The sequence below is a fragment of the Carcharodon carcharias genome, chromosome 7, assembly GCF_017639515.1.
Source record: "Carcharodon carcharias isolate sCarCar2 chromosome 7, sCarCar2.pri, whole genome shotgun sequence".
Taxonomy (NCBI): domain Eukaryota; kingdom Metazoa; phylum Chordata; class Chondrichthyes; order Lamniformes; family Lamnidae; genus Carcharodon; species Carcharodon carcharias.
In genome coordinates, this window is record NC_054473.1 from 144,287,456 (window position 1) to 144,299,343 (window position 11,888).

The 11,888-nt window shown below is 38.3% G+C and overlaps 1 protein-coding gene across 2 annotated transcripts in view; it reads left to right on the forward strand.

The window, feature by feature from the left end:
- si:ch211-212o1.2 (uncharacterized protein LOC492735 homolog) overlaps nucleotides 1–11,628 on the forward strand; it is a 122,609-nt gene extending 110,981 nt beyond the window's left edge. For both annotated transcript variants that reach the window (XM_041191769.1, XM_041191770.1), the window contains 2 exons: nucleotides 6,691–6,903; nucleotides 8,576–11,628. In XM_041191769.1, the coding sequence (XP_041047703.1) occupies nucleotides 6,691–6,903; nucleotides 8,576–8,697 (335 nt within the window). In that variant the 3' untranslated portion in view covers nucleotides 8,698–11,628. The remainder of the gene's footprint in view (nucleotides 1–6,690; nucleotides 6,904–8,575) is intronic.
- The last annotated feature ends 260 nt before the right edge of the window (nucleotides 11,629–11,888 follow it).

An 11,888-nucleotide genomic window follows, 5' to 3' on the forward strand; every position in this document is an offset into this window, starting at 1 on the left:
CTGTTTTGCGAAGGTGAGCAGGAGTTCAAGACATGCCCACGCTTTGCATTGGAAGCTGACAGCATTTGAAAATGGCGACCCCCCCACACTGGTATTTCACTTTTATACTTGGCATATAAGCTGACCCCTGCTTTTGGAGGGATTTTTCGAGGATTTAAAGGTCAACTTGTATGTTGACATCTATGTATCTGCATAGTTAAGCTAACTTTAAATCATTTCCATGTGAATTATCATATATTGATAGACTTTGAGCCAAAAAATCACAATCTACAATATTCTAATAAAAATGTGATTTGGCATTTGGCTATCGACTATTAATTAGACATAGTACTGTTCAATTGTGTTCTTCATGGGGTAAAACAATATGTTCACAGCCACTATCAGCAATGCCAAGGGAGATCTACTAGTATGAAGTTCAAAGCTCTTAGTATTTTGGTGGAAACTGTATTTTCATTGTCCCCCTTGTTTACATTCAGTGTATGAGTAATACCATGGCTAATGTTCTACAGGCAGTACTGATTTGAGCAGAATGTGTAGGTTGCAGCTAGAATACCAGTTGTATGCTTGTAACATGTCTGACAGCGAAGCTGATAAGAGCATTTGCTGAGGATGTGCAGTGTTAAGTAAAAGTGACACATAGGAATGCACTATTCAGCCACCCCAGCTGTTCTTCCATTATATTAGCCAACAGACCTTTGACTGATCCGTCAAATTTTCCATCTCATCCGCACCGATTCCCACCACGGGCAGGACCGGAAAATACTGGCCCATGGCTAATCAATACCTTAACTCTATTTACAGGCGTTTGGATCAAATTATTTAAGACCCTAGTACACAATTGTGTGGTGAAAAAGACAATTCGCTGCCTATTCAGTTTTCTTTTTGTGTTTCTTTCAATCCACATAAACTAACAAAAGGCACTTGTGCAGTGTATGTATTTTCTTTTCAATCTGAACAACACCTTTACAAATTGATTCTGTTTTACTTGTAAATTGTACATTTGAGAATAGTGTCTTTCAGCACAGTGTAGAACAAATGTGTATATATAATGGACACAGTTTTCAGCTTTCTGCTTTTTTCCCTCCCAGTAATGAGGTGTGGGAGGTATTTATAATTTTCAATCTGCTGCAGTCTCGCACAATCACAGTGATGACCAAGCCCTGACAGTAGAATGTATTGTGAGAAAGGTCAGGAATGTAATTAGCACAGCAAGTTTGGAGAAGTGGAACAGTGTCATGCTCAAAAATAACTGTAAACATCCGAGCCAACCAGGATTGGATTGACCCTGATTGTGTATGTGTGTCATTGTGAGCAAGCAAAGGCTCAGAGGAAATGCCTGTGAGAAAGATGTAACTCTGGACTATTGACTAGGATGTATGAAAATGTAATGTAGGTTCACTATCTGAAGTGAATATGTGTCAAGAATCATCTACTACTCCGATGAAATAGCTGATCAATTTTGACATACTTGATATTGATTGGTGGATTTAGGTAGGGTTAACACAGTCAGATGCGACATAAACTGTCAGTGGGACATGACGTAGGATAAGGCACAAGCTGGCAGCCAGGAAGAGAATGAAGAGATGAAGAAGAAGCTTCTACAGCCTTTCCTGACTAGGATCTGGCATCCTCTGGTGCTCATTAGGACATGCAGTAACTCAGAAACAGGATGATAGCTCCAGTGTTTTAGTGCTCAGCTGCAAACTACAACGATGTAAGTCTGATTCCGAGGGATGCCTGTCACTCAAATGTGGTTTGCCTTGGAGGGTGAATCTTCATTCTCCTCAGGTGAGCTGCAAGATAGGATGTATTACAAGACTTATTTTTGCCATGGGGAAGTGAAAAAATATGCTGATGTACCCTGCTTGAATTGTATGTTGCTGGGGTGATCTAGCTTCTTAGGTAGCGCTGTGCCTGCCACAATGCAGGGCAGCATTCTGCACTGAAACAGCAGTGTGCCCCTTGCTTGGCAGGTTATGTGCGACACTTATGCCTCCACTTGGCTGGTTCTGGTGCAGCAATGTGCTGAATATTATGATATAGCTCTTCCAGTTGTGGAGAGGTTTTCCTATACAATGGTCTTCAACTAGTTATATCCAGTGTGATATTTTTGCAGCCTTCAACACAGTTGACCACACCAACCTCCTCCAATGCCTTTTTGTTGTCTAGCTGAGTGGCACTTCCCTCACCTGCTTCCCTTCTTACCTATACAGTCATTGGCAGAGAATTTCCTCCAATGGCTTTTCTTCCTGCCCCCAGACCTGGAATCCCACAAGGATCTATCTTTAATCTTTCCTATTTTTTTAATTTACATGCTGCCCCTCGGTTTCTGCATCCAAATACACGCCAGATTACACATGTACACTGATGACATCCAGCTCTACCTCACTACCTCTCCCAATCCCTCCATTGCTTCAGTGTCATTAGACTGAGCAGTCTTATATGAGCCAAAATTTCCTTCAGTTAAACATTGGGAAGACCAAAGCCATTGTCTTCAACTCCAACCACACATTGTGTTCCTCAGCCACCAATTCTGTCCTCTGCCTGGCCAGTTCTCAGGTTGAACCAGGCTGACTGTTTGACTCCAAGGCAAGCTTCTGACTCCCAATCTGCTCTACCACAAAGACTGCCTACTTCTACCTACCTAATATCTGTTTCCACCTCTGCCCAGCCTGTCTGCTACTGGAACCCTCACCCACGTTTTTGTTACCAGCAGACTCAACTATTCCAATACTCTCCTGAACAGCCTCCCCCTTTTCACTCTCCATAAATACCCAAAATTATATTGTCCTTAACCTGTATCAAGTCCCATTCATCCATCACCCTTGTGCTCACTGACCTGCATGGCTCCCAGTCCAACAGCACCTCAATTTTAAAATTCTCACCCTTGTTCAAAACCCTCCATGGCCTCTGCCCTTCCTATGTTTGTAACCTCCTCCAGCCCTACAACTGTGTTCTTCCAAACCTGGCCTTTTGTGTATCCCTCACCTTTCTTGACCCCACCAATATGTGGCAGTACATTCAGCCATCCAGGATCTGAACTCTGCTATTCCCTCCCTAAATCTTTCTGCTCTTTACCTTTCCTCACTTAACGCACTTCAAAAAACCTACTTCTTTGATCAAGTTTCTAGTCCCCATCCTACCATCCCATCCTTTTGACTGGTGTCCTTTTTTTTTCTGATGAACACTCCTGTGAAGCACTTTGGGATGTATTACTGCACGAAAGGTAACAGATAAGTGCAGGTTGTTGCTGTAAATAGCAGGAAAATTTGAAAAGTTTTCTTAAAATAGAGAAAGTAATAATTACGGTAAGCACAGCTGTACTGAAGGTGGTGATGCAATGTACACAATTGTAGTAGCAATACGTTTCTGTTGTGACTCCACGTAAACTGCATTTAGAGTCTTGGTAAAACCATGAGGGTGAGTTGAAACTCAGGGTGGAGGGATTATCTTGAATTGCTCTGGGACACTTCCCAACTGCAATGCTGGAGGTATTGGATCAGGTTGCTGGTCCAACGTGTTGGCCATTGAGTAACATGTGACATGGAAATGTCTAAACTGAGAGAGAGTAAATTAAGTGAGGAAGTGTGGCAAAAGAATGTTGCACTTTAATGAAACCTATAAGGAGATGTAGGTTTATGAAAACACTTCAGTCAGGACATCATTTCTAAACCACATAACAGACAGCATCATTAAAGATGTGAATAACTTTAAGCTTCCATTCAAAATGCAAAGGGGACAAATTCAGTAAGATGTTGCACTTTAATGCAAACTGTGCAGCAGTAACAATACTGACCAATGCATTTTGTGGCATGGCAATGAATGTCAATTGTATTGTAGCATTCGGATTGACTGCACTAAGTGCTGATACAGTGCAATAAATAACACCCATTGAGACAATCTAGGCTTAGTATCAGGAAAAGCCTGCAATTTGTTTGTCTCTTATTTAATATTAGGGGACATTAACTTAGCTTTCTTCTTGGAAATGCTTGCGTACTGCCCAATACATGTTCAAACCATCTTGGGCATGCAGTGAACTCTAGCTGTGAGCAAGATAATCAAACTTAAACTTAAATACCATAAATGAGTTTTATTTGATCTGTACAAATGTACCTCAATAGGTAATATGCCAGTGGAGGCAAAAGTAGTTGCAGGCTTGGCTTCTTGTTATTTTGAATTTCATCATAAACAGCCTATTAAATAAAAATCACTTTATCTATTGAGTTATTATTTATATGTTTAGTTGACTTTCTCACAAGCAAGTTGCAAGAAGGTTCAAATTGTTCTTTTCTAGCACCATCTAGTGGCACTGTAACAATTTTTTTTTCAGTCAAGACCCAAGAAGACTTGCACGAAATTTCATTGATTATTATTTTTATTGCTAATGATTATTGATCTTTGTAAAGGATTTATTTGTATTTAATGCAGTGTCTTTACCAACCATTCATTCATTAAACCAAAAGATGATTCCTAAGATTTTTGATGGGGGCACATTTGATGAAAACAAAGTTAATATGAAAGTAACTCTCCTTTAAAGGCTGACATTTTATAGAATTGGATCTGATCTGTCAAAGACGCATTATAAATTGATAATTTAGTCTTTTACAGCTACCAGGTATCAATGTTCAGCTCATGGACCTGGGCTGTTGGCGAGACACTTGTTCAAGAAGAAGTTGAAAGAAGAAAACTGAATTGTGAAGATTGAGAGTCTATTTAGTTAAATATCCCAAACTACATATTAAAATCTAAACTCTTAACAGATTCTAATTATTTTTAAGGAAGCTACTATTATTTTATTAAGCATTTTATATATTCCCAGCTTGTTGCTAATTTCATATTCACATATCCTGCAACAAAATGCAATTCAGAAAGTAGGGTTGCACTTGAATTTACTTAATGACCTTGAATTAATAACCTTTTAATACTTAATGTTCTTTGCAGCTATTATAATGGATGTGTGATTTCTGTCAGATCTAGTTAAATGGGACTGTTTCTACAAATGTTGAGTGTGTGTTCTAAAGTAAAATTTGAGAAATGTAAATGTCAAGAAAATAGTATTGCTAAATAGTGCATTGTAATATTGTTATAATTACAGCTTTCTGTGGAAGTGCTACCTTATTCCTCAACAATAATATGGGCCTATCTTGTCCTCTCTTTCACCTCTGCTCACCCCACTCACCACGCACTAAACTTTATTATCTGACCAAGTATGTTATGAGTTGCTGAAGTTCCTATCAGCATATCCCTTTATCATACTTCGACATTTCAAGGGTTGTTAAATCCCAGTGCAGAATCTCATGTTCCTGAAGACTAAAGTACTTCAAATATTGTAACATAGCTGTGTTTTAACCACAGATTTATGTGGCAACTGCTGGAGTTTTTAATGAGGAATGATAACCTGAAGCATTCAACTCATTAAATACCAAATTATGATCTTGATGCCTTTCCGTCCACAGCCTAAACAGTTATTTTGGTTAGATTCTTAAAATTCCGTTTCTGCAGATTTTTACAGCTCAGTGCTTTAATATCAAATATTAGAAAATTATAGTGACTTTCATTCACAGCTGCTGCCTGGCCAAAAAACATTTGGGAATTTTGAAGGCTGCAAAGGACGTGCAGTACTCAGTAGGTTAACCATATAAAGAGTTGATGAAGTAGGCCTTTGAAACCAAACCGTGCTTTCATCCCAAAACACTGTGCAGGTCAGCAACCTCTTTCTTCTCTTCATGCAGACTCTCCTGACAGGGAAAGTGCTGTTGCTGAGAAAGGAATTCATCACTTCTGGTAAAGCACACCATTGTGCAACCACGTTCGACCATTAGATGGATTAAACATGAAATAGACTGAATATTTATTACTACAACACTAGTGAATGGTTGATTCAAGTCTGTATTTCTAATTTGTGATCAGAAATCTTTGATTTCTGAGTTGAAGAGCAGATTTTTGAATTGTTAGGTTCAACATCACTGACAGAACAAAGAGTGCGGCGTGTAGCATTTGGCAATTAAATTTATGATCTGCACTCCAGGAATGTGAATACTATTCCAAAAGTCCTTTTTTTACAACTGCAATGTTTAAAAAGGAATCACGTATATGTCTTTTCCATTGTTGCGCAATAATGTTTGAAATTGGGTTTGAGAACATGAAGAAGGCGAAGGATACTTCAAATGTCTGAGGAGAGAATAGCATAATTACAAAACAAAAAGTCATGTTTAGAATGTGAAAGGAGTTACGGGTGGGCTTTTCTACCACGGTACAATACAGAAACCAGTCCATGTTGATTGTACCTGTCAAGAGTTTTATTTGATTAAAGCAGACCTCCTGTTATTCTTGCTGAACAATTTTTATAAAATTGGAAATTCTTGTTCTTGTATTCCATTAGCTTAGTGGGAAATCCTGTAGAGATTAGAAATTGTCCTTGGGATTCTGTTAGCTTATTTTAACAAGATTTTACTGGACCGCGTGATTCTGCCCCATTTCCCATCACAATGTAATCCCATTGACTATTGTAAAGCATAGAAGCTATATTTGTAGTTCATGCATAGCTCTTGAAAGGTGATGCAAAGAGAGAGCATTTTTCCAGTTTATTAGCCAAAATTTATTTTTTCAATATTGGCAAATATGTGAGTGGCTAGTTTGATTGCTGTAAGACAGAGCTTCATTTGATTCCTCCTTTGTTTTCTTTTGCAGAAGCTGTCTGTGAAGCTTATGCCTGGGATTGTTATGTGTTCTGTTTAGGCATATTTGTGACAATGACCAATCAGATTCACAAATGGTCTCACACGTACTTCGGTCTGCCTCGCTGGGTCACTGTCTTACAGGACCTTCACATCATCTTGCCCAGAAAGCATCATCGAATCCATCATGTTGCCCCTCATGAAACTTACTTCTGCATTACCACAGGTGGGGTGAAAGTTGTAAATACTAATTCAGAACCGAAGAACAGAGACAGAAATTTGCACTGTCGACAAACTACTTCAAACCTTTATCCTTGAACTGGGACCATTTTAATTAAAATAGCAAGCCTTGGTTGCCTTGCCTTCATTGTTCAGTAATTTGCTTATGATCACTTTGACAGCAGAGCATTTAATCTATAAATGTAATCTTGCCCAAAAGTCAATGCAAATACTCTACTGAACACTGATGTTGATACAAGATCTGTAAGGCAAATTAGAAAATTGACTGAAGACTCTTTATTCCTGCTAGCAATGGCTGTAAAAAGGAAAGCAACCTCATCCCACTCCAGAGAGATATGAATAGCTGCCTAATTTATTTATTTATTTTGTATTCATGTCTGGCTGTGAAATATTAATGGGAGAATTTAGGTGTTGGTGATATCTTTACCTTTTGTTGATTGAAATTCATGTCCAAAAGTAGTTACCAGTCCGGCGCTTGCAGTCAAATGAAAAGGATCTGCTTTTGTCCTAAAAGTGGGTAACAATGTTGCCTCATTGCCATCTGAGCTAAAATGCTCCACAATGGGATCGATCACTTGTCATCATCCTGTGTGAAATAATCTTTTGTTACCCAAGCTCGACGGAGCATTGCAGAATTTCATTTTGTTTGGGTTATTGACTCACATGAGTGATGCAGTATAACAACCTGGGTTATCCCCAGGCCTCGATTTGGACAACAGTTATATCATCAGATTTGAAGGATAAGGCCATTTTGGTGCAACCTAATCTACGGCAAAAGTGATGTTCTGTGTATATCTTCTGCACAATAGCACCACACAACTAGTCAAGAGTATTAAACTGGTCCTAGCCAATCATCTCATTTAAGACTGAGTTGTCTTTAAACTAACTGCAGAATTTCCACTTTTTTGTTGAAGTATTTTTTTTCCAGCTGTCACAAAAAAGCCAGGCCCTAGTTTTACATCCAGAAGTCCCCAAACATCCTCCTTGTTGAGGAAGCTAGGTTCACTAACAGGCATTGGAAAAAATGATGAGTTGTTTTGTAGGACACCAACGATGAGTGTATTTACAAACAATCCACAGGGGAGAGCATCTGTTTCAAGGGAGAATGTGGCCTAACAGCCCTCTTCTCTCTCAGGAATGATATGTTCTCAGTTCTCAGTAAGCAACACTCTCCACATCGAATTATTAATAACCTACTGTCAGTAGTAACAAATAGACCTGCATAAAACAGAACCAGCAGAAAACAAGAAAAATTGGCTGCACAGGGATCAATCAGGGATTTGAAGCAGCCTTGAAATACTGTTTTTAGTTACAGCATTTTAAAATGACCATTTGTAAAAAAAAAAACAGGTTTTACATGTCTTTTGTTCAACTGCAACATGTTGAAATTCATTTTAAAATTGATTTGTAATATTCAACAATACTGGGTGATAGCCAAAGCCCAAATTCATGGGCTTATTCATTTAAGATTCTAGTAAGATATATTATTATAGAATGACATAAAAGTTGGCAAAGGAACAAAAGAGGCTTTGATGAGGAAAATTAACCTCATTTGTCCAAAACACTGACGTATAGAAGGTGCATAGAAGGTTTAAAAGTTTGTGATGTTTCTGAGACTACACAACCTGATTTATGTAAATCCTCTTTGTTGTGCTCAGGATGGCTGAATTACCTTCTAGAGAAGATTGGATTTTGGAAGAACTTTGAGTATCTCGTAACAAATTTAACTGGACACAAGCCACGGACTGATGATATGAAGTGGGCCTACAAGATGGAATAAAAGTCTGTAAGCTGATTGATGGTGTACTGGGCAACTGAAGAGGCTGAGCCATGCTTAAGAAGTGAAGAAGCTTCTGATTAATTTTGCTAAATCTTGACCAGCATCTAGAAACTTGCATCATTACAAGATGTGATGCATGTTCGAAAGACATTTTATTTGCAAATCGTTGTTGCCATTCAGATGAGCTGCTTACAATGTTGTAGAAATAAATTCTTTGCTTACCATTTTACTTTAATGCACAAGATGTTGACCATGTATATGTTATTTTGTACTCAGTATATAGCACCAGCAACATTTTAAGCAAATGAGAAGATCAGGGTCCCATTTTAATGATGAAATTTGAAAGACTGTGACAAAAGTAATTGCATACTGATCAGCCTTAAGCACTGTTGAAATGATTGCAATCTCAGTAAATTGAACAAGCTCATGTGGGCACTTCATACAAAGTTTATTTGAGCTTTGTACTTATGTAAAGTATTTTTTTGTTTTTCAGCATTGATATTGATGATTGCTTTATGTGAGGTCACACATCATAATATAGAACTAAGTCAGAGAAGCTTTCACACTCCTAATGTAGCCTCACAGTAACATCATGAATAAACAAGAGGATCACTAGAAAATTCTGCTGTTTACTTTGGTTGTGAAACAGCTCTGGTAAGGAACTGCAGCGATGAGTTAATAGGTCCATCTGGCAGTGGTTTTGCTTTTTAGCTTCTGTGGAGATGGATCTTATACCACAGCTACAGTGTAAAAAATATTTATTTGGTCCCAAAGGCAATGGAATAAATATCCTACATGGTTGTCTATATCCATGACAAGGACCTGTGTGGTCTACGTTTTATGGTCAGCGGCAAAGGAGCAGCAGTAGCTGCTGACCTCTTAAGAAAACTGCCCACAAAGATTTTTAAGTCTCAAGAGCGTAGATTTCCTGTTCTCAGACCTCAGTTTCAATTTGTGCCATCTACGGGGATCAGTGCCATCCGGCAACAAGGTAGACAGCTGGCAGGCTGATCATATCAGATTAAAGAATTCGCACAGACAGCAAAGCAGGAAGTAAAAAGGGAAATCGCGTTTAAACCATTGTACAGAAAGCTGAATAGAAATTGGGATATATACACAAGGCTAAGTGAGAAACAAATATCAGAACAGACGTTTTAAAAATATATTTTATTAGCATTCTGCAATTTTAAAATATTCTGAGACTCCACATATGTCAAATTAGTTTCTCAGGCCAGGGAGGTTGTTCAGCAATAATTATGACTTAACACACCATTAAAAACTCAAGTCTTGTTCTATCAGGAATTATCAATGTTTTTATTGGTTGTTAGCTGCAAGACTAATATATAAATGGTTGAAGCTCATGACAAATCAATGATTTCTAATGATTGCATTGGTGAAGACTGAAACAGCATAGCCTTTGGGGAGCAGGGTATCCCTAACAGAGTTTACAAATTCCTGCATTTAACTGCACTTGTGCAGTGCCCGAAATTGCTGTCAGCTTTCTACAGTAACAATAACAGTGCTGGCAATCTCACCATTATCCCTACTGTAAATTCCAGGCCTCACTCTCACTTTTTGCAGCAGCCATGGATGTTTATATTACTAGAGCTACTATTCAAACTTATCCTTCTTTTGATGTTGAACAGTCCATCCCATTTATAATGTGGAGTAGAGCTCCTAGAACTAATGCCAACACAAACAGCTGCACATATGCCATTTTTGCACAGTCCTGACTACAATTTTGTTTTCTGGCAATAGACTTTAAGTGAAGTTCTGTGTAAGCCAATATAGTTGCAGTCATAAATATGCCAATATCACATGCATATTTGGTGGCAGGCGCCTTTTGTATATGCTTCTGACAGTGCACAGAAAAGTTGTGTGATGGGTGCTGTCAGAAGCACTAGTTCTGGCTCATTTATAGTACAGTGCTGCTAATACAGTTAGAGATGAAACTAGTGATGGTACTGAAATATAAAAATAACATCGCTCGAGCGATGCCGATCTTGAAGTATCATAATCCGACTCTGGCAGCTGCAGTTAGGACACTCTTCTCTCTGACTCAAACACTTATCCCTCTGCTGTGTTCTGTACATTAGTTTAATGTGTGTCCTATCTCACACGTGCCTACGCTCTCAAATCTGCACCTGTCATCTGCTTCTTAGCCTTATGTTGAATATCCATCATAACCTGTAAGATAACTTTCTAGTTTAATCCCCCCTCCTCGGTTTCTTCTTCACCTGTTAACCTTCACAGTAGTCTCTATCAGTTTCTCTCAACATTGCTAATTTATCTAGGACTGTAGAAGATAGCCTCCTGTCACTTTGGTATCCTCATACCACACACATTAAATGTAATTACAAATGAAATTGTGTTCCAAAAATATCCTATATTGTGCTGTATGAACGGGGTAAGATCCGAATTATATTTCTACTTAGTTCCTGTTGAGCTATCAGGTCATCCTATTTGTGTGGATATAAATTCCACTGCCTCATCGTGCTATTTATTATACTGTTTCTCAAAAGTTGGCAGAATCCATAAGTTCATTCATGTATTCTTTTTTCATAAAGGATTCCTTTTTGTATCTTCTGAGGGACCATAAACCATATTTGTGGTTTGGTACATAGGGTTCGTTTAGTTTCCAAATGAAAATGATACAACCTGATGAGCAGGATCACTCATTGGGAGCTATTTAAGTGGAATGTCATTTGCCCCCAAGCTGACCAGGACTACAAGACTGCCTGTATTGAATGGGGGCCCTAATCATACTTTTGTTTTACTGTGATGTTGGTCACCCCACTGCTCCTTATTCTAATTTTAAAGCCAGGAATGCTTGAAAATGTGCTACTTTGAGCTGAAGGGGACTACACTTTGAATATGTATCAACGATCTTAAGTCGAGTTTATTAATAAACATTTCTTTGCCTTTCTCGGATTTTGAAAATTCAAGTTTGTTTTGTTTCTCCCTGTTGAAGTTTTTAGAGAGACTTTGCATTCTTCTTGATTTATTTTGCTTTATAAGAACCATTCATGTGTTTAACAATTTGGGTCATATTTAGGACTTTTATTATGAACCTCTTAGGTAATGATCCTTCATCTTAAATGAATTACTTGCCAATGTGAGTGAACTTATGATGTAAAATGAGCATGTATGCCTTTTTGAACGAGTGTTATGGGGCAGGGCCTGATTCTGCC